The sequence below is a fragment of the Carcharhinus amblyrhynchos genome, chromosome 2, assembly GCF_965287045.1.
Source record: "Carcharhinus amblyrhynchos chromosome 2, sCarAmb.v2.hapA, whole genome shotgun sequence".
NCBI classification, from domain to species: domain Eukaryota; kingdom Metazoa; phylum Chordata; class Chondrichthyes; order Carcharhiniformes; family Carcharhinidae; genus Carcharhinus; species Carcharhinus amblyrhynchos.
This window is the reverse complement of record NC_137325.1, coordinates 25,348,711-25,371,562: the sequence shown is the minus strand read 5'-3', so window position 1 is coordinate 25,371,562 and position 22,852 is coordinate 25,348,711. Positions and strand designations below refer to the sequence as shown.

Here is a 22,852-nt window from a genome sequence, read left to right as displayed (position 1 = left end):
TGAATAAATTATGTAAATCGCCATTAGCGTATCATTAGCAGGCCCGGAACTGAAGTCTCCGGGCTGGCTAGTGTCTCTCCCCCCCACCCTGCCAGGACTATTTCACTTCAGCTCCCTGGTGGCAGAGTGGGGGGGAAGAGATGTTAGCTGATAGCCCTATCCTCTGGAGTGAAGGAGAAGGGCCATGGAGACCCTGCAGGAGGTCACGGGTGAGGGGAGGTAGATCCCACTCCCGGATTTTCATCGTAAATCTTGCTAGGGCACTTCATGATGCACAAAGTGCGGGAGATTCATTTTGAAAAGCCCACTGAAAAAAAATGGGAGCTACTCCGGTTTTTACACAAATTCGACACTTTGACTTTTTTTGGGAGAATCCCACCCGTTGTGTCTGGGGACTGACGGCTTGACACTTTTTCCATAATTAATACAGCTAATCCCTGATAATAAGGAGGTGCTTTCTGGGGTGAAAAACTAATTGCCAATCAAGCTGCAGATGCAGTAATGATCCTTCAATCTTTCTACAGTTACTACTGAAACGCTTAGTCGGTGTAAAAAAGCTTTGTTCATTTTGGGATTTAGGAGAAAACATTTGAAAGAAAAGTGTGAAAATTCTGAATGACTAATGAGCCCCTCGGTGTATTAATAATCCCTGTGACCAAATGTCATCAGATTTTTGATGGCTCCCAAGTGTACAGAGACTGCATCAAGTGTGATTACCTGTTATCATCGAATCCCTACTGTATAGAAGGAGGTCATTCAGCCACCGAGTCTGCTCTGGCCACAATCCCACCCAAGCCCTATTCCTGTAACCCCACATAATTTACCCTGCTAATCCCCTGACACTGGGGTCAATTTAGCATGGCCAACCAACCTAACCTGCACACCTATGGACTGTAGGAGGAAACCGGAGCACCCAGATGAAGCCCACGTAGACACAGGGAGAACTTGCAAACTCCACACGTACGGTGACCCGAGCTGGAATTGAACCTGGGTCCCTGGCGCTGTGAGGCAGCAGTGGTAACCACTGTGCCACAGTGGTGCCCTGTTTATTTGTTAATTCAGAGTCAATGTGTTCTGAACTGTTCCAAGGACCTGGTTGCATGATCCAAAGGTGAGCATGTAATACGCCAAACCACAGCAAGAAATTATGGCTGTTTTATTTCAGAAGGGAATCGGGAAATTGTTGGACTGGAGAGATTAGGGGGCATGGGGAGCTACTTGTATGCAACAAGAGTTTGTCGAGATTCACATATGCACACAGTAGTTAGGATGAAACATTTTAATACAGCAACCAAGCGGATAGTAATCTGTACTTATCACAGAATTGTTAGAGCATAGAATGAGGCCATTTGGCCCATTGTGTCTGCATCAGCTCTTCAGATGAGCTAGTATCATTCACCAAACTTCTCCCTGCAACCCTTCACATGCTTCCTTCCTTTTCAGATAACAGTCTTTAGACCGCATCAGTTGAACCTGTCCCTGCCACATTCTCAGGCAGTGCATTTCAAATGTGAACTACTCACTGCGTAGAAGTTCCTCCTCGTATCACTTTTTTGCTTCTTTTGCTAACTACTTTAAAATGCTACCTTCACTGCCGCTTTCACTGGCAAGGGGGAAACAAACAGTTTACCAAGTTCAGTTGAAAGGTATAACTTATCTGAATGCTAAATGCTTCTAACAAGTGAGCACTGGTGGTTAGGGTTGATGAGGTTGGTGTAATAATCTTACCAAAGCCTGTCTTCTGCCGCCACCACCCTTTGTTTACACCATGCTCAAAGTGCCGTCCAGCAGTGCAGTGTACAGGTCAGCCTTGAAGTCTTTCAACTGCCGGCCAGAGTGGAGCCAGCTGGTTTTAAAACCTCAGCAACTCATTCCCCGTTGAGCAAGCCTCATCTCACCTAACTGGGGAGCTTGTATTCTACCACGCCTATAGGGAGATCTATTGATGATCACTGTGGCCATCATTACAGTCAGTATCAATGGAAGTGGAGGATATTGGGTGGTACGGTGGCACAGTGGTTAGTACCGCGGCTTCACAGAGCCAGAGACCTGGGTTCAATCCTTGGGTGACTGTTTGTCATGTTCTACCCGTGTCTGCATGCATTTCCTCTGGGTGCTCTGGTTTCCCCCAGTGGTCCAAAGATGTGCAGGTTAGGTGGATAGGCCATGCTAAGTTGCCCCATAGTGTCCTAAGATATGTAGGATAGGGGGATTAGTGGGGTGAATATGTGGGGTTATGGAGTAAGCCTGGGTAAGAGTCAGTGCATTCTCGATGGGCTGAATGGCCTCCCCCTGCACTGTCAGGATTCTATAATATTGAGTACCTCTTCTCAGTGTATGGGGATACAGTGTCATGTTGGCACATTGCATCGAAAAGTGGTCTTAACAAGCTGTGAAAAAGGTGGTCATTTTTTCTCACAATTTGGCAGCTATTTTCTACTTTACTATGAAGATATAGGGACCCTCAGGTCAGTACTGGCCACCCTTGAATAATCTGCCAAAGATTTTGATGAACATAACACCATCTTTTGTACATGTCAACTTTAATCTCACCACAGTTGGCAAAGATAGGCTGATCTCCAGGTCAGTGTCAGGCTTGGTTCTGGTGCTCACCTTAGGATACAGCTGTAGAGGTAATCAGAAAATGTGAATCAAATGTAACCATATTCTTGACCGTGATTCTGTGCTCCTGTGTCCAACCGATCAAGCAGAGCAACAGTGATTGACAGTGCAGCTGGAGGCCATTCAGCCCATTGTGCTGACTGTTTCGTATTTGGTCAAGTTCCCCATTTGGTCAAATTTCCCTGTTCCTTTGTGTGTTTTGTGGCCGATGTTTTGGCTTGTTACGAGTTTTTAACTGCGGCTTAATAATGAAGATTAGAAATGTACGCAGTGAACAAGCTGCTCACAAAGGAGCAAATTACAAAGGTTTTGTACTGAACTTAATCTGAAAAATTAATATTAAAATCCCAGTCGGCTTCCTTTCATGTCCCATATGTATTAGGAGTTCTTTTTCAATCAGTAGAGTTGGGTGATTGTTCCCAAGGTTACAGCAGAGGGCTGCTGCAGGCTGGTGGCAATGTTGAGCAAGAGATGCCACTGTCATATTATAAGGACAAATCTTCTTGCATATCTGATTGAAAAAATGTGCTTAACATCAGCTTTATTGTACCCTCGGGCACCCGCTCTCCTGCTGAATAATGAAAAGAGAAATCAGAGCAACGCAGTGTTGTCGCTGGCTCAATGACCCACACGTCCGTTGCTTGCACTTGTTGCCCTGCCACTGCCCCCCTACAGTGAGCCGAGAGGCTGGGACAAGGGCAAGAAAATCAGAAGGGTTGCTTCACCTTTTGGGTAGGGATCATTCTGTTGTTTGCCTTCAGGCTGGAGGTTTCAGAACATGGGATGCACAGGAGATCCTGGCAAGTTTATTTGGCGGTACAGAAACCTATAGATAAGGGTGAAAATAAAGCACCCTACCAGAAATATAAGGATGTTAATGAAGTGTGGGCCTCCAAAACATGTTACTCTGTGTCAGTATAAAATGACTGGCTTAACACCTTCATCAGAGTAGTGGGTAGATAATGGTCATACAGAATTGAAGCATTTATTGAAAGTTGCAGCAAGGAGGAAGAGTATTCAGCCTCACCCAAGATATTGGTAGTTGGGGATTCAGAGATGGTAATGCCACTGAATGTTCAGACATGATGATTAGATTCTGTCTTGTTGGAGATGTTCATTGTCTGGCACTTGTGTTCAGCGAATTTTACTTGCCACTTGTCAGCTCCGACCTGGATATTGTCCAGACCTGCCTTCATTTAGACATGGTCTGCTTCAGTAAATGGGGAGTCACAAAATGTACTGATCTGTTTAATCATTGGCAAACATATTTACTTTTAACCTTGTGTTGGAAAGATGGTCTTTGATGAAGCAGCTGAAAATGGTTGGGCCTGGGACACAACCCTGAGGAATTCCTGCTGCAATGTCCTGGAGCTGAGTTGATTGACCTCCAAACATCTCAACTACCTTCCTTTGTGTTAGGTATGACTCCAACCAATGGAGAGTTTTCCACCTGATTCCACTTGATTCCAATTCCAATTTTGCTAGGGCTCCTTGATGCCAGACTTGGATCAAACGTTGCTTTGATACCTGGGGTTCCATTTGACTCCATTTGCCACAAATGGAGCAGGGTGGGTGGGGGTGGTGTTGCGGAGGGTAGTGGGGACCGTGGACTGTTGCGAAAAGCTAACAGATCAGTGTTAGGAGTGTCGTACTGCAATAACCATCAATAGCTCGCAATTTGCAAAGTGGCAACCCCATTTTGTATCATTTGTCAACCATAAACACTGGTATCAATGCACCAAAACAAGGAGCAGGAAATACATTTAATAAAGAAGGTGATCATAGTAACCAAGAGAAAAGTGTCTGGATTGGATTAAAACAATTTGCTCAGTCTGATTTGCTCATACACTCTCCTCACATTACCTCTGAGACATGACAGCAACATCTGTTGTCCTGGGAACCAGTGGCGTGATGTTATCCTCTTGCCAAGGAAGAAAAGATAAAAATACACCTAGTTCTGCAATCCATGCACAACAATTGAATAATTTCTTATGTGCAGCGAATAAAATATCAAAGGATATTGACCTATCACGTTAAGCTGCAGATTTAACTCGATAAATTCTTTTATCCAGTTCATTCTTCATATTTACATTTCTGTCCATTTGACTCCTGGAAGTGGAATCGATCATAAGACAGTTACACATGATTCTGACACCTCCCCATTGCAACCTCCAGTTGTATCTCAAATTATGTTAGAGTTTTTGGCTGCATACCATGTTTATTTCTCCTTTTGAAGGAGAATTTTCTGATTTCAGTTCTAAAACATACTTCTATAGGTTTGGACCTGTGCCCCCCAGTTCTCAGAGTTTAATTTCAATTTTAGATTAACTGCTTCAATATCATTAACAGTCATCACTTAATGAAGCTTCACTCCAGGCTGGAAAACCCAAATCTGCCAAATTGTTTCTCAGAACACAGACACAAGGCGGCAGGTGGCACAGTGCTCAGCACTGCTACCTCACAGTGCCAGGGAGCTGGGTTCGATTCCCACCTGGGTCACTGTCTGTGTGGAGTTTGCACATTCTCCCTGTGTCTGTGTGGGTTTCCTCTGGGTGCTCCAATTCCCTTGCACAGTCCAAAGGTGTGCGGATTAGGTTGATTGGCCATGCTAAATTGGCCGTTAATGTCAGGAGGATTAGCAGGGTAAATATGAGAGATTACAGGGATAAGGCCTGAGTGGAATTGTGGCTGATGCAATGGGCCGAATGGCCTCCTTCTGCACTGTAGGGATTCTATGATTCTACAAGACACTGGAGAATAGCCTGGTAGATCTTCTCTGTACTGCATCAAGCTAGGTTACAGGTATTTGGGACATTCTAATACCCTATCTAAATGACCACTCATATATGAGTCTGCACTATCTCGAGAACAACCGACGCTGAGGGAGAAGAGACAGTTGGTCCCAATTTTGTCTAGACTTTCATTCCAGTAGGAGTTGTGATCAAGTCGCGGGACCTTGGCTTTTGTCCTTCCCCCATTGCTACTGAGATCAGGGACACTGAGTACAATTTAGTGATCCCATTCCAGCTGAGATCAACTAATTCAGCATAGACCTAGCCTGGGATCTTCCTGTTCCGTATAGCTCTGTGTCACGAGGCATTTACTTCCAATTATGCTATCAAGGGAATTACTTAAGCAACTTAAACAAATCATTTAAAAAATGCAACAACAACTTGCTGAGGCTTTCTCAAAAGCACCGTCCAAGCCAGCGATTTTTAACACCTAGAAAGACAGGAGCATTAGGCGTAAGGAGACACCAGCACCGACTAGTTCCCTTCTAAACCATTCACCACCTTGACTTGGAAATATATCACCATTCTGTCAAAATCCTGAAGTCTCTAACTAACAGCACTATGGGTGTACCAGCCATGTACACAGACAGCAGCAGTTCAAAAAGATGGTCCCAAGACCACTTTTTAAAAGGCAATGAGGGATGGCCAATAAATTCTGGCCCCACCAATGATACCCACATCCCATGAATAAATAAAGTAAAACCTACTTTTCCACATCTTTCCCCAAGGAGTTCGCTAGCACAGAATGAATTACTTTTGTCAAGATCTGTTCTGTATACCTGGTTAAATTTGTGTATTCCTAAGACAATTGATACAAATAATCAGAGAAGATACCATTTAGCGAATAGCAAGCTGAAGTGAAAACCACCAACTGTGAATTTCAGAAGAAGGTATTAGTCAGAATTGGGCAGTCAGCAACCAATTAAACAGAAAGGTGAAAAGAGCTAATTCACTCGGAATAATATTTAGAATATGTGAAATGCTCAGCGGCTGAAAAATGTAACAGTGGAAATTAAGGACCAGATCTTCACTGTCATGGTGGATAGTTTTGAGTTGGGAAATTTCCCTGCTCAGTGCAACTGCCTCAGGGAAAAAGTATCCTGAATGGCATGACTTTTGGGTGGGGAAGGGGGTGTGAAGGGTGATGGGAGGCAGTTGTGGGAAGGAGTTTGGTCCGATTCCACTGGATGCAGTTTGGAGGCAGGCACAGGGGCTGCCAAGTGCTGAGGTGGGCTGATTGAAAGGCCCACTTCAGTTCTCTGGGGCATCTGCGGTTGTTTTCGTAAATATCAGGCCCTCTAGCCCTCACACTGCACCACCAACCCCACTCCCCATACTCTATCCCTGGGGACCCATGCCCCTCACCCGGCCCCGTCGTCTCCCATAGCCTCCATGCCAGCTTATTTCCAACCCAAGACCTACACCACCCCATGCTCCTTATAGCCTATATGCCAACTTGATATCAACTCATACCCTCTGTGCAAACTCATCTAAAATCCACCATGGGCAAACATCAGGGGCCATGTTGAGTTGCAATAATATAAAGATGTAAATATCTACCACAGCTTTCACTATTATAAATAAACACTCCCATTCATGAAAGCCCATTCAAAACTTTAAAAAGCCAGTCCTTCAAATAGTTAATCCTTTATCAAAACCAGCAGGCTTATATTCATAATCCCACATCAAAGACAGCTAACCCTTTAATAAGCTGTTTCAGCTGTCAATCAAACTGTAAACCTACAACCCCTCTGTTGAAATAACTATAGGTTGTGGAAAGCAGCCAACTACTAATAATGATGTAATGATAGCCCTTGTGATAATGTGAACAAACAGCTATTGTAAGTGCTAGAGCAGATTTAATCCATCCTTTGCAGATCCAGGCAGGTTGTTTTTCCCAACTTTTTAAAAGGCTGGGGATTTAAACAACTTCACAGCTTCAGAAATATCCGCTGTCTGATGCAGGCAGGCTTTTCTTCATTTCTAAAGGGTTGGGGATTTAAACAACATGGCGGTTTGACGGTACCACATAAGCTATCCATCCCTCGTGAGCATTTATGTGTCCCCAATAAAATTGTGAATCTTGCACCATGTGTCAAAAAATTTGCTACGGTGACAGTGGGCTTGGTTTGAAGTCAGGATTGAGTTCAGACGGCCCTGCTAAGTTCGGCTCCTCACTCATGTCTGAGTCGTGCCCTACTAGTAAAAATAAGATCTGTCTGAAATGGGGTGGGACTACTGGATCTTGGTTTCGTCACAGTCTTTAGAGGTCCGTGGAGTCTCCACCACTCTGTGAAAATCTGGTCCAAAGCTTGTGACATAATAGACTTGAAAAATTACAAACTTTGCGAGAAACTGATTAAGCCCACAAGGCCATAGCATGCTGTTTATGTAAGCTGTCTTAAAAATGTTTCCAGGCTTCAATTCAAACTTTTCGAAGAGCTAGTCTAAAATCTTATTTGACAATAACAACTGCTGCAAGCAACAACTTGTAGGCATTTTTAGTTCAGGTGCTATTCTGGATAAGTCAAAGCTTTCAGAAAATTCACAAGTATAATACAAAATAATACTGCTGCAAGTATATTTAAGTCTGCAATTTTCTCACTGAATGGGAAGCGTCTGTATGTTTTTAATTAACCTCTCTCTTGCTCAGCCACAACACTCAAGGCATTGGAGTGAAAATGATTTTTCTTTCTGTCTTTATGACATTGCTTGACAGCAATGCTACCTCCAGAGAGCTCAGCAGGGAGTTCTCCAGTGTTTCCTGGGTACAGCGTTAAGAGGTGTCATGTTTAAGGCAACCTGCTCCTCCTCGGATCATCATCAGCAATGAATGGAGGAAAGAAGCCAATGAGCAAACATTCTTGAGCAGCATTTTTATTTTGTTTTTTCCAGGGCATCCAAGATTCTATAACCAGCTGTATGGCGGGATGGATCATTATTCTCTTGTTGCCCGCTTTATTACTGAAGCTCTCAACCCCAGCATGTAAGTGGTTTTCTTAATGCTTCTATTGTGCAGTTCTTTTAGTTTAGTCAGGATTGAATAAGCCCTTCTTTTCCCTTCCCCCCGTTATATATTTTTTTCTACTCTTTGGTTTCTGGTGCTCCCTGGGCAGTGCCAGCCTGGCACCCTTGCACTGCCCACTGGGCACAGGGCAGTGCCAAGGGAATGGGGCCTGAGAGGGGCAGAGCCAGATGGGGATGGAACCAGACCGGGTTTGGGGGAGTTAAGACGGCAGGAAAGGTGGGAACTCTGCATGGAGGGGTGGGGGTCAGCAACAGCTGGAGTAACCCAGCAACAACTGGTTATGCATGAGGATTGGATTGTGTCACGCATTCTGCTGATTTCCCCTCTCCTTGGAGAGCTACCTGCTCTCTGCTCAGCACCTTCCAGAGCTGAGCCAGGGAGCCGATGATCTGCAGCCATGGATGCAACATATAGTTCAGAATGCATGGTAAAACACTAGGGGGGGCGGTGGCGATAGCCTAATTATATCATCACTAGACTATTAATCCAGAAACTCAGCTAATGTTCTGGGGACGCAGGTTCGAATTCTGCCATGGCGGATGGTGGAATTTGAATTCAATCAAAAATACCTGGAAATATTGAATTTATTGTCGTTTGTCAGAAAAACCCATCTGCTTCACTGATGTCCTTAGGGAAGAAAATCTGCCATCCTTACCCAGACTGGCCTACATGTGACTCCAGAGCCACAGCAAAGTGGGTGACACTCAACTGCCCTTGGGCAACTGGGGATGGGCAGTAAATCCTGGCCAGCCAGCGACGCCTGTGTCCCACGAATGAATGAAAAATAACTCTTAAACACTCTGGTATGTCCAGTCCTCAATCATCAACCTGAACCAATTCTCTCAGATCACACAGCCTCCATGATCCGCACCATCCAACTACTGCAATACCATCTGTGAGCTCTTCCTAGGGAAATTGGGAAAAGATGTCCCATTCCAGCCTTCCAGGAGTAAATAGATGTGAATCCTCAAGTCCAGAGATCCAGGTGCAATCTTCCTGGCCCACTGCTGAATAGTGTGGCAGGCCAGGAAATTTAAACGGGGCTGGGGAGAAGGTGTGGGGGATTGGGATTCACAACATCTTTTGTGCCCATTTTTTTTTGGATGTTCCTTGGCTGATTATACTGTGTTAATACTTATTTAGCGAGTCTGGAACTCAACTGTCAGGGCTGACAAAAGTTTCTGCCCCTTGCTGGTGGAGGTCCACACCAGCGGGGACCAGGTGAGATGGCCTCATTGGTGGGAGCAGAAGCCATTAAGGTCCCCTGGGAGGTCAAGGGCAAGGGAGGTGGTGCCCCTTGGGCAGTGCCAGCCTGGCACCCTGGCACTGCCCACTGGGTACAGGGGCAGGGCCAAGGGAATGGGGCCTGAGAGGGGCAGAGTCAGATGGGGATGGAGCCAGACTGGACTTGGGGGAGTTAAGATGGCAGGAAAGGTGGGAACTCTGCATGGGGGGTGGGGTCTGCTGGTGGAGTTGGCACTCGGAGGCTGGCCATTGGGGATTGTGGGGATGGGGACAGCCATTGGTAGGCCAGGTCCAGCTGTCAGAGACGGACTCATTCATTCCATTAAGCCCACCCCAAAAATATGCAGGAAAATCCCCCGTATTCCCACCCATTGGGCACTTAAGCTTTTTCTGGGAAAATCATGCTCTTTATACCAAGCATTGTCACAACATGGAGAAGATTTCTGTTTATTCTGAGAATTTTTCATTATGCAAACTGGGGACAGTATTAACTTGAGAGTGAGAAACTGGCCAGATCAGATAGAACCCTGATTTTACACCCCGCCCTTGTTAACCTCAATGGGGATTAAAATTGAATAGAGTATAGAACCAACATTGCATCCAATCCTATCAGTCCTGGCCGGATAGATTAAAATTGCTCCTCTTGGGTTGGATGTAAAATGTGCATCCCACCTGATCCCATGGGTATTTCACTGGCAACCAAGGTTAAATTGCATTTTGTAAGTCAAAAAGAAAGATCGAACATTGTAGGAGTTTAGAAATATGCCTTGTGTTAATTGAAGTGAGTGCACAAAGTTCCAATATAATACTCCCAGTAAGTGCCAAGTATAACACTGGTCCGTAAGTACCAAGTGTGCTCAGTCAGAATGTGCAACCTGTAATATTTTGTACATTATGCAATTTTAATAGAAGTATGTTAGCTTTGTAATTCTTACATGGAATCTTGGAACCCTGAGGGCCAATATTTATAGGTTTATGGTGTGTACATTACATCCCCTGCCCCAGATTAGCAAATATATTTTTGTCTTCTGAATGGAATGCTTTCCAAAATAGAGTTGACCCATATTAGCACTATTGGAGTGTCCAGTTCCAGTATTACAGTCTACATTCACCAGCAACTAATAATAGGTCAGTCCTTTGGTACAGTTGGCACTTTACATCACCTCATAGTGAAACCTAAAAAACCCTGATTGGACAATAAACCAATGGAGTAGATCTCTACTTAGTAAATCTGTGACTACAAGAGTGATTCACCTCCTGACTTCCTAAAGCCTGTCCAATATCTACAAAGCACAAGTCAGCATTGTGATGGAATACTGTCTGCTTGCCTGGATGAGTGCAGCTCATCAAGAGGCTTGACATCGTTCGGGTCAAAGCAGCCCACTTGATTGGCACCCCACCACCACCTTAAACCTTAAGCACATAGTGTATACCATACTGCAAACATATTGCAAAACACTGCAGCAACTCAATTAACATCTTTTGACATCACCTTCTAAGCCTGCGACCTCTACCACTTAGAAGGACAGGGGCAGCGGATGCATGGGAACACCCCCAACTGTAAGTTCGCCTCCAAGCCACACAGCATCCTGACTTGGAATTACATTGCCAATCCTTCACTGTTGCAGCATCAAAATCCTGGAATTCCCTAACAGCTGCGTGGGTGTACCTGCGCCACATGGACTGGAGTGGTTCAAGAAGGCAGCTTACTTCCACCTTCTCAAGTGCAATTAGGGAGGGTCAACAAATACTGACCTAACCCAATGGTACCCAAATCCTATGAAAGAATAAAAAGTAACTCATGACAGGACAGTTGGAAGGCATATGAATATAATTATTGTTCAAGGGCTGAGATGTATCCCAGAAGGGTGAGTGAGCTGGAGATTAAAGCTGCATAGAGTCGGGTGAAATGTAGAGAGCTTGTACTGTGTGGCAAAACTCTACCTAACTGCATGTCTTCAGCAACGAGGGGTGGGATTTTGTGGTCCATCCCGCTGGTCGGAAGATCTTGCCCAAGGAATGTCATCCAGGTTTTCTACCCTGATGCCCTGGTCTGTGAATTATTGTATAATCTTCTGTGACCTGTGTTGCATAACAAGATTGAAGCCCACTAAGCTTGGGCGAGTGAGTTCCAGCCTTCCAGCTCATGCAATTAGTTAACACTGTGAGCCGCATTAACAGTCCCGTGTGGGTTTGTACAGGTTAACTGGGATAACAGATTACTGCTCTGTGCTCCTGGGTGTTTTGGTTTTATACTGAGAAGGACTGGGAAGTACTGGGCCCAGATCTTTCCATAACAAGCGAAAAATGTCAAACCCCAGGGATTCAATGCAACACCAGGAACAAACAAGCTTCCTCTCAAAAGCTGCTGTCAGATTCAGCTGAGTCAACAGCCACTTTGTTATTGTTCAGTCTTCAGAAAAAAAGGCCTTTTTTTTAAGAAATGTTTTTAAAGCTTGCGTTCTTTTCAAATGAAATAAAAGCAGAATGTGCTGGAGACACTCAGCGGGTCAGGCAGCATCTGTGTAGACAAAATCCAAGTTTTGAGAATGTGACTTCCATCAGAAATGAGTTGGGTGAAAAACCCCCAGGTCTCGGGCTTTTAGAAGCAAATTCTCCAGCCTTCCAGGTGCATGTTTCCAGCCGGCGGGAGGTGGCATGTTGTTTGCCAGCGCCGGGATCCTCTGGTCCCACAGCTGTCAATGGGAAGTCCCGTTGACGTCACTCCATGCTGGCGGGAGAACCGTGGGTGGGGGTGCACTGCCAGCCGGACTGGAGAACCTCACCGGCATGAATGGCTGGAAAATTCAGTCCGAGTTCTTTTGTAGATCACCTTCTGTACTTACTGTATTTATACCTAGATATTTAAAGTCACCCTTGTTCCACTCCTGTGTCCATTTTTCATAGGGACGAAAATGAGAGAAAGTCCAGATTTACACCTTTCCACTTCCCTGATCTTAATTTTTAGGTTGCAGCTTGCAATCTGCGGGGGAGGTTGCAGTGGTTGGAATTGAAATCAATTCATCTGGAAATGTTGCAATATGGCAAGCCACATTGCCAGTCTGTTAGTGATGAATCAGCAGTAGATCTCATCACAGGTGGTTTATTTTTCCCTTTCTTGTTGCTATTGTACGTGAATAGAATTCAGTCTGGTTTCATTGGTTTATATTTGAAACAGCTGATAAAATACAGTCCCACTCTTCCTATGTTATAACAGAGTTTACCCTTCAAAAATAACTAATTAGCGGCAAAGTGCTTTGGGATGTCCCAAGGTTAAGAAAGGTCCTGCATAAATATAAGCTGTTCTCCCTTTTACTGCTCTGTGTTATCGTGTTATCCCTTTTCCCCACTGCAGCTACACTTACGAGGTTGCGCCAGTCTTTGTGCTCATGGAGGAAGCTGTTCTGAAGAAGATGAGGGAGCTTATAGGCTGGACAAAAGGAGATGGCATCTTCAGCCCTGGTAAGAAACAGATCAATTCAATTTGCATGGTGGCACAGTGGTTAGCACTTCTGCCTCACCGTCAACGTTCGATTCCCAACTTGGGTCACCGTCTGAGTGGACTTTGCATGTACTCCCCGTGTCTGCGTGGTTTTCCTCCAGGTGCTCCGGTTTCCTCCCACACTCCAAAGATACGTGGGTTAGATGGATGGGCCATGCTATAATTGCCCCTCAGTGTCAGGGGGACTAGCTAGGGTAAATGCATGGGGTTATGGGGATAGGGCCTGGCTGGGATTGTGGTTGGTGCAGACTTGATGGGCTGAATGGCCTCCTTCTGCACTGGAGGATTCTATGATCTATGACTATTTCAACCTCACTGAACTAATTAACCTTTATTTAAATTAAGGCAATTAACCTTTCAAAGACATGCTGCCAGTAATGTCTGCAACCTTTAATATAGATGCCGACTTTATTTGTTGCACTTAGGATGGGAATAGAGGGATATGGTGTCCGGAAGAGTAGGGTGTTTTAGTTCAGTCAGGCAGCATGGTTGGTGCAGGCTTGGAGGGCCAAAGGCCTGTTCCTGTGCTATAATTTTCTTTGTTCTTTGTTCTATTGTACTTTATGCATAAGGGCGTTGTGCCTGTCTGCCTCTGTGCATGAGTTTATCTTTAATGTGGTGGGGGTTTAACAGTGAAATGTAAATTGCTCTGAGGTAGCCTGTGGAACCAGTACAATGCTTCATCAGGTGACAGCAATAAGAGGAGTGGAAGCAACAACTGGTTGCAACTATTTACCACATTCACAACTTTTATGCTGGGATAGAAAACTACATATCCAAAAGCATAAAGGTGGGCAGCGTTGTAAGACGTGTAGCTGGAGGTATGCAATTACAAAGATATAGGGCGGGATTTTCCGGCAGCACTTGCCCCAAGACCAAGAATCCCATCTGAGGTCAACAGACCATTGCATAGTCCTGCCTGCTACAATTCCTGTGTGCGCAGGACAGGAAAATCCCGCCCATAGGCTGGAATTCTCCGGCTGTCCACATTGCCGCTGCCAGCGAGAACGGAGAATTTAATGCTCAGCCAAATTTCCGTCCATTCTAGCGGGACTGGCGAATCCCAGCTGCAAAGCATTGAGCAAATGGACAAAATTATGGTGAATGGTTTGCAATGTAGTTCAATGCGAAGTCATTCACTTTAGAACCAGCTTATTAAGAACTAGAAACAATACAAGTTCAGAAAAACTTGGGGGTAAATTTTCCAGCCCAATAATCTAAAAATTCGAAAGGAATGCTGACCTCATATCTAAGTGGCTATAAAAGTGAGAGTGTAAAAGTCATGTTTCACCCGATACAAATCCCTGGCTAGACCCACACCTGGAATACTGTGAGCAGTTCTGGATGCCCCAACTCAGGAAGGAAGTGGACTGTAGCTTTATCAAATTAATATCTGGTTTCCAACGGTTAAAATAGAAGGTAAAATTTCACAAACTGGGATTGCATTTCCTAGAATTTAGAAGGTGATTTGATGGAAATTTTTAAGGTAATAAGGGGAACTGATCAGGTAGATGGATAAAAGTTACTTCCATTGGTTGGGGAGGCCAGGACTGGGGAATGGTCTAAAAATGAGAGACTGACCTTTCAGCAGTGACATTAGGAAACACTTTTACCTGTAAAGTTCAGAATCCTCTTCCTTGATCAGCGGCTAATGCCTGGATAGGTGGTTCATTTTAAATCTGAAATTGATAGATTTTTGATGAACAAAGACATTCAGGGATCTGAGGCAGAGATGGGTACATGGAGTTGGGCTGTAGATCTTCTGTGATATTGATGATTAGCGGAATAAGATCGAGGGGGGTTAAAAGGCCCATTCGGGTTCCTCTTTTCCAATGGTGACTCCCCTCTCAACCCACTGAACAGGACATGTCCACTCTTGGTGAATTGTGGAATAGGGTTAATTTCATCCAGGCTGATGGAGGGACTACAGTTTTGGGATCCTAAAAGCATAAGAAACAGGAAGAAATCTATTAATCTTTATTCATGGAAAAAATCTTGCTGAGCAACCTGGAAGTCTTGCATGCAACCTCTACAGCTGATTGATTCTGACCTGTGCAGGGAAGCAGAGAAGGGCTGATTGTGTGAATAAATATAAAGGGGGATCAGCGGAGTAAGTGATTGGGAAAAGCTATATAACTGCAGCTTCTTTCACATCCTGTCCTTTCCTGTCTTCCATTAAATAAATTAGAATTAAATATGAATTACAAGCCAGGATGAAATAAAATCTCTGACGGGATCTGAATAATGTTTATTCAGCCTAAGGATTTACATCAGTGGTGAATCTTAAGACAAACGTCAGCATCAGTCAGTTTTTAATTGATCTCAGTTTGCGCCTAACCACTTCAGTTCGAATTTCTGACACTACAAAGGCAGGCTCAAGGCTAAATACTCCATCTATTTGTCAACTACAACGTATAATTACAGATAATAAACCCCTGTCCTTCGATCAGCTTGATCAGCCCACATTGAAGAAGTTGTTCAAGTTCTTCAAAGAAATCTCAGTATTAACCATAAACTAATGAGGAATTAGCCTTTATTCCCTGCTGTATCTCCAATGTGTTTGCTCCTGTACTGTGAGCCACTTTTTCTTTTGCTCCTCCGACTTGTTGAGTCTTGTCAGCAGCGCGACTGGAAATTCTCACTAAAATCGGTGGGCTTTTGGCTGCTCTTCAAATCTTTCAGTCCCACCTGTGCCGATCCCCGCCACAGGCCAGACTTTGTGCACAGAGCCTTGGCTGAGGCGTGTGGCTCTCCAGTTGCACAGCTGAGTTTTCCCTCTGGATATTAGGACACCCTTGGCTGAAAGATATGGAGCTGTGGTCTTTGTCGTCATCTTGGTGGGGTGAGCCTGGCAGAGCTGCCAAAGCCGGGGGCTCCCTGATCAGTGCTCAAAAAAGTTCGCTACCACCCTCCCTCACCAGCCCCTGCCACAGATATGGGGAATCCCACCCACAAGCGTTGAGGCAAACGCCTCCCCATGGATAAGGGACCCACTTCATTAGCACTGGGGCCAGCCCCCACCCCCCCACAGATACGGGGAACTTCCACAAGTACTGGGACACTTCCCCCCCATAGATAAGGGGAAACCCCCTCCCCACAAACACTTGGGCAAACCCCTCCTGATGGATATGGATAACCTCCCCCCACACAAACACGAGGGAAACACCCCCCCCAACATATATAGGGAACCGTGCCCACCCCTTCCTCTCCCCCCATGGGGCTTTCCAGAGGGATCTGTCCCTGGCAGTGCCAGGGGACATTTCCAGGGTGCTGCCCAGGCATGTCCCTCTCCCCCAGGGGCTGTACTTATCTGTGCGCCCCTGGCGGGTTCCCCTCCACTGCTTCATGTTTTTAATAAACAGCTGTAAACCTCGGCAGGCTGGCACTGCCAGGGTGTCATGTCCCCGACCACCTGGAGCTGCAATTGTCTCCAAGCCCTCCCAGCCTGATCATCAGGTCTGGTCTCTGTTTGTGGAGAGCAGTAGTGATTTCCCCACTGACTTTACGTTACGCTAATGGGTGGTAACACATGATGGTGTGCCTGCGTTAAGTCAGTTTTGAATATTTAACTATATTTAAATGTATGGTCATCAGGTTCACCTCCTCACTGGGCATGAACTTGATTATGTCTGCTGGGAATGGCCAGGAGCATGTGAGCATTTTTGAGGATTAGCTGTGAATTATACTTAAATGGCAGAACCGTTAGGTCCACAGTTCCCTAAAAGTGGCAACGCAAGTGGCCAAGGTGATTAAGAAGGCATATGGCATGATTGCCTTCATCAACCGGGGCACTGAGTACAAGAATTGAAAAATTATGTTGTGGCTATATAAAACCTTGGTTAGGCTGCATTTGGAGCACTGTGTGCAGTTCAGGTCACCACACTATCCGAAAGATGTGGAGGCTTTGGGGAGAGTGCAAAGAAACTTCACCAGAATGTTGCCGGTCCTCGAGAGTGTTGACTATGAGGAGAGGTTGAATAAACTAGGATTGTTTTCACTGGAAAGACAGAGGCTGAGGGGAGACCTGATAGAGGTCTACAAAATTATGGGAGGCTTCGACAGGATGGATAGTCAGAGGCATTTTCCCAGGGTGGAAATATCAGTCACAAGGGGGCAGAGGCTCAAGGTGAGAGGCGAAAAGTTTAAGAACGATGTGTGGGGAAAGTTTTTCTTGCAGAGAGTGGTGGGTGTCTGGAATGCTCTGCCAGAGGAGGTGGTGGAAACAAGCACATTAACAACATTTAAGAGGCATCTGGGTGGGTACTTGAGCAGGGAAGGAATAGAGGGATATGGACTAAATAAGGCCATCATAATTGGCACCAGCTTGGAGGGCCAAAGGGCCTGTTATTGTGCTGTACTTTTCTTTATTCTTGTTCTTCGTTCTTTTGTAACATCACAAACTGTTTGGCCCCCAGTGCCTATCTTGTTTCAGGTCTCTTCCAGAATTTTGCTGATGTAGTGGGATTTGCACTGAGTTCAATGTGACCAGAAAAGAACGTCCAAACACTTTTTATGCCATTAACCTTTGGTTTTCTTCATCTTGATCTGTTATATTTTATTATATAATTTTATATTTTATATATAACAATATATTGTCATAATATGTTATATATTGTATGCATCCTTAAATCTCCTTGTGTCTTTCCTATTCCTGGCTTTTTACTGTTTTAAAAAATACACAGATAGATCCATTTTTGGTCCAAACTGAGAATACTTGAATTGAAATCTATCTCCTACAGTTTTGCCCACTCATTTAATCTATTAATGCCTCTTTGTAATTTTATACTCTCTTCCACAGTGCCTTTGTGTCAGTCTTTGTGTCAGTGGAAAACATAGATACATGGCTCTCCATTGCATTATCTATGTTATTGATAAATATAGTGAATAGCACTGATAGTTTTGGAGGTTTTGAGGCACAGTGGGTAGCAGCCCTGCCTCTGAGTCAGAAGCTCTGGGTTCGAGTCCCACCCCAGGACTTGAGGACCAAGGAAGGTGCATTCATAATGTAGCCAAACAGGCTGAGTATCAACCTGCAAAATCCACCCAAGCACACACTAATGGCAGGCAGTAAGGGTGGGAGAGACTCCTGGTTAGCTGTGCTTGAGTGTGGAATGACACCCCCTCAAACTATAGGACTCTTTTGACAGGCTAGCAACCTTTTCTGGGTAAAAAAAATTGCTATTGGAACAGATGAAAGCCTGACTTGTGCACCACTGGGTGCAGGAAGAGAAGCCACAATAGGCTGTTATTAAATAGGGAGTGGAGGTTTATTCATTTTATGGCATAAGGCTGCAAAGGTGAATGTATCAACAGAATTTTAGGGATTGAAGGTGATTTTTTTTGTCATATATTCAAAATAGTTGCATCAGTTGCATTCATTGGCCTTTTGATTGCCTTTTTAGAGCTAGTTTTTAAGCAATAAAACTTTCTAATACAACATATTCCCAAAGCCAAAATTGATGCTAAGGTCAGATAAATAAAAATTCAATTAGAATTACCAATAGGAAGCGAGGACACAGAGAATGGTAGCAAAATGCTGAAACTGGGTGAAGAGTTTCACTTTTAAAAATTCTGATGTATAATTATGTTGGTGAGCTGAAGGGAAATTTTAATTATTAGTCACAAGTTGGCTTACATTAACCCTGCAATGAAGTTGCTGTGAAAATCCCCTAGTTGACACACTCTGGCGCCTGTTCAGGTACACTGAGGGAGTGCTTAGCGTGGCCAATGCACCTAACCAGCACATCTTTTGGATTGTGGGAGGAAATATGAGCACCTGGAGGAAACCCATGCAGACATGGGGAGAACGTACAGACTCCATACAGACAGTCACCTAAGCCGGGAATTGAACCCAAGTCTTTCGCACTCTGAGGCAGCAATGTTAACCACTGCACCACCGTGAGTACAGTGGTTAGCTCAGTTAGCTAGAGCTTGGTGCAGAATTATACCAATGGTATTTGTTGAGTTGTGGTAGTTCATGGATGTTTGCCTCCTTAGCCTTACCCATACTTAATGTGGAGTGATACATCTCATGTTACATAACCGATTATTTCTCTCTGATGGGGAGAGATGCCTGTGGTCCTTTGTGGACTCCGACTGATTACCAGCCCAGGATGAAGGTAACTCCCTGAGCTGTTTATCAACCACTGTTGCTTTGGTAGAAACGCTGCTTATTTTTCCAACCTATAATTTTCCACTAATCACTAATGATTTTGCATGTTCTCGATCCTAAACAGGGGGCTCTGTTTCCAACATGTATGCTGTGAACCTAGCCCGGTACAGGTTCTGTCCTGAGTTAAAGGAGCTTGGTCTTTCAGGTTCGCGTCCATTGGCAATGTTCACATCTGAGGAGGTGGGTGACGCATTCCATCGATAGCCTAAATGGTCTGTGTTGAAAGGGCTTGATGAGTTACGTTGGCTTCAGTGTCCTAGGAAGATTAGAGGCACTAACTACAATTTATTGGACTAAGTGCAATAGAATGGAGAATGGGTTGGAGTTAGAGTTATATTGTCGGGGGCGGGGGAGCAAGTGGACACAGATCTGAACTGGGAACATTACAACATTAGGAGCAAGAGTAGACTATTTGGCTCCTTCCAGATTGCTGCGCCATTCAATTAGATCATTAGCTGATCCATTAATCTGCTTTTGCTCCAGATCATTTGATACCCTGAAATCAATCTCATATGGATGGAAACCCTCCAAGCACAAAGGGAAAAAAAAGGGAATCAATATGAAATGGTGCCGTGCCTGACAACAGCGCAGGAAATTGTTTAATCCTCATCGCAATCATTCACAAATGCCACGATAACCTTGCCACTCAGTGAAAGGATCTGGCCCACGTATATAAACAAATTAGGAGAGGAATTTGTTTTTATTAAAAAATTTAAAAAGGGCCAAGGCCCCAAAAAGCATAACATTTAGAGAATGTTATAGCTCAGTTGGAATCCATTCAACCCGTCATGAAAACATATGGGTCAAAGGTCTCTACTGTACTGAATGACTGTATGACGCTATGTAAATTAATAGCAGGAGTAGGCCATTCAGCCCCTTAAACCTGCTTCACCATTCAATAAGATCATGGTTAATCTAATTGTAACTCACTTTCCTTTGCATCCCACTGTACCCTGTGCTGCTTTCTGACTCTCTTCTGGCTTATTCATATAATGCCAATTTAAATTGTTCTTCTTCAGACATTTATCCACTTGCCTTTTAAAAGCTAATATGTATTCTTCTCCCACCCTTATTTCTGTTAAGACATTCCATCTCACAGCAGAAAACAAAGTCTCCTAATCTCCCCCTTCATCCTTTTGATTATGTTGTAAATTTATGCCCTCTTTTTACCAACTCACCAATAATGGAAGTAGCTTTTTGTTTCCAATTTGCCTTTTGAAAATGACATGATTTTGAACAGTGCAACGGTACCTTCCGTTATCTTTCTGTTCCAGTGAAAAGGGCCTCAGTTTTTCATGTCACTCCTCATAAACCCAAACCTCTCATCCCTTGAATCACTTCTGTGCTGTTTCCATGGCCTTGGCATCACCAATGTTGCAAAGAGAGAGTAGAGGTCAAGATTAACCAAGAAGTATTGTTTGGTGACACTTCAATTTAAACAACCTGTAGTTGGTGGGAGTTCAGAATGACTGAGGGAGATAAGGAGTTCCACAGTTTTGAGATCCAGAGAAAGAATTTGTAAAGAGAAAGAGACCGTGAGAGATTTTCCATGACCCTGTCATTGTTCTCTCCCCCTACATCCAACTTTTATTCCATTCATTACACAAAACAAAACCAAGCTTGCTGTTGAACCTGTGCACAATGCTGATATTGTCTGCATATTTGCGATTAATAATTTGGATTCTACAAGAATGGGTTTAAGTTCAGGTGAGGAACATTACAAATGCACAGCAACATGCCCACAACATTTCCTTCAAACTCCCAGCATTATTTTTAAAAATTGCTTAAAACTTTGTTTCATTTCTTTGGATCTGTCGGATAGAACTGTTTTTTTTCCAAGTCTTTCAGTTGTAGCTGCACAAATTGAAACATTAAGCAATGTGATATAGCCAAAGTTATTTAACCAGTCTTCTTGTCCCATAGTGTCACTACTCTGTGAAGAAAGCTGCTGCCTTCCTTGGAATTGGCACCCGCAATGTCTACATGGTGAAAGCTGACAAACGGTAGGAGAGATGACTGGTTAGTTAGAAAGCAGAATGGCTGGGCTAGTAACAGTTATTGTTGCCTGGTATCCTTGGTCCACTCCTTATCAACAAGGCCTATATGTGCTGATGAGTCTCCCAATTAAACATGGGAACTCCTAATGTTAGCAATGCATTTGTTCAAACGATGCATGTGAAAATGCTTCGTAAAAAATTTAACTCCTTTCACATGTTTGGAAATGAAGAGTGACTCTGTTGCTTCCGGTTTAGTCTTAAAACAGGAATTATTGGAAAAAAGACGGTCAAAATCCACTTCTTTTCAATTTGTTGATGGGATGTTAATGCTGTATGTTCATAGAATCATAGAATCCATACAGTGCAGAAGGAGGCCGTTTGGCCCATCAAGCTTACACCGACAACAATTCTACCCAGGCCTTATCCATCTAACCCCATGTATTTACTCTGCTAATCCCCCTGACCCTAAGGGAGAATTTAGCATAATCAATCCAATCCATGGTCTAACCTGCACATCTTTGGTGTTCCATCCAGTTTTCTTCTTAGTAGGCACTTATCTTAGCAATTTGATTCTGGTAGTGGCATGATAAAACAATAATGGGATTATTGACTAATCATCACAATCAATCTCGATTGCTGTCTCGAACTCTCGACAGTCTACAGTAGACCCAGACATGAGGGGAGGAAAGCTGGCCAAGATCTTTGGGAACCATAGGTCCAAAGCCTCCTACTTTTCTGAGGCACACTACATTTACCATATATTTTCATCAAATGAAAGAGACTTTACGTGAGTTTAGGCATATTCATATATAGGTGTCAGGCATGGCTTAGTGGGACCACTCTCATTTCAACATCAAAGACCCCAGGTTCAAGCACCACTCCAGAGACTTGAGTGCATAATCCAGATCAACGCTTCCAATGTAATAATTGAAATATTTAACCCGTTTTCTTTCTCAGGTGGACATAAAAGGTCCCATCACACCTAATCGAAGTAGGCCAGGCAGATTCTAGCACAATATTCATCTTGTAACCAATATCACCAAAATAGTTGATCAGTCATCCTCTTTGTGGGATCTTGCTGTGCTGAAATGACTGCCACACTCACTACGTTACAGCAGTGCAAGAAAGTTATCAAAGCACCATGGTTTAGAACACTTGAAAGAAAGATTGAGTCCACAGTAAATGTTTGAAGCCATTGCCTTTGACATTTTGACTTACTCTGAAAAATGTCACTTGCGGCACCTCATAGTTCCCTTAGCTGCTGGCCTCTTTATTTAACTTTTTAACACAAGTTCTGAATAAAAAAAACTTAAATATATTTTATAACCTTATTAATCAATTCCCTCCCCACCAAAAAAACCTGAAATTAAAGCACAGTAGAGAACACTGTTAACAGGATCCAATGCGATTTTTTTCATAGAATCCCTAGTGCAGAAGGAGGCCATTCAGCCCATCGATCCTGCACTAAAAACAATCCCACTACTATCCCCACAA

General features: G+C 44.0%; 1 protein-coding gene across 2 annotated transcripts in view; it reads left to right on the top strand.

Moving 5' to 3' along the window:
* csad (cysteine sulfinic acid decarboxylase) overlaps positions 1-22,852 on the top strand; it is a 91,055-nt gene that overhangs the window by 23,066 nt on the left and 45,137 nt on the right. Inside the window, exons 1-5 of one of the 2 annotated variants that reach the window (XM_080203596.1) lie at positions 3,984-4,041; positions 8,310-8,400; positions 13,043-13,149; positions 19,426-19,541; positions 21,285-21,364. In XM_080203596.1, coding sequence (XP_080059722.1) covers positions 8,345-8,400; positions 13,043-13,149; positions 19,426-19,541; positions 21,285-21,364 — 359 coding nt within the window. In that variant the 5' untranslated portion in view covers positions 3,984-4,041; positions 8,310-8,344. Of the gene's footprint in view, positions 1-3,983; positions 4,042-8,309; positions 8,401-13,042; positions 13,150-19,425; positions 19,542-21,284; positions 21,365-22,852 lie in introns of those variants that run through there. The other variant, XM_080203587.1, reaches the window with a different exon arrangement.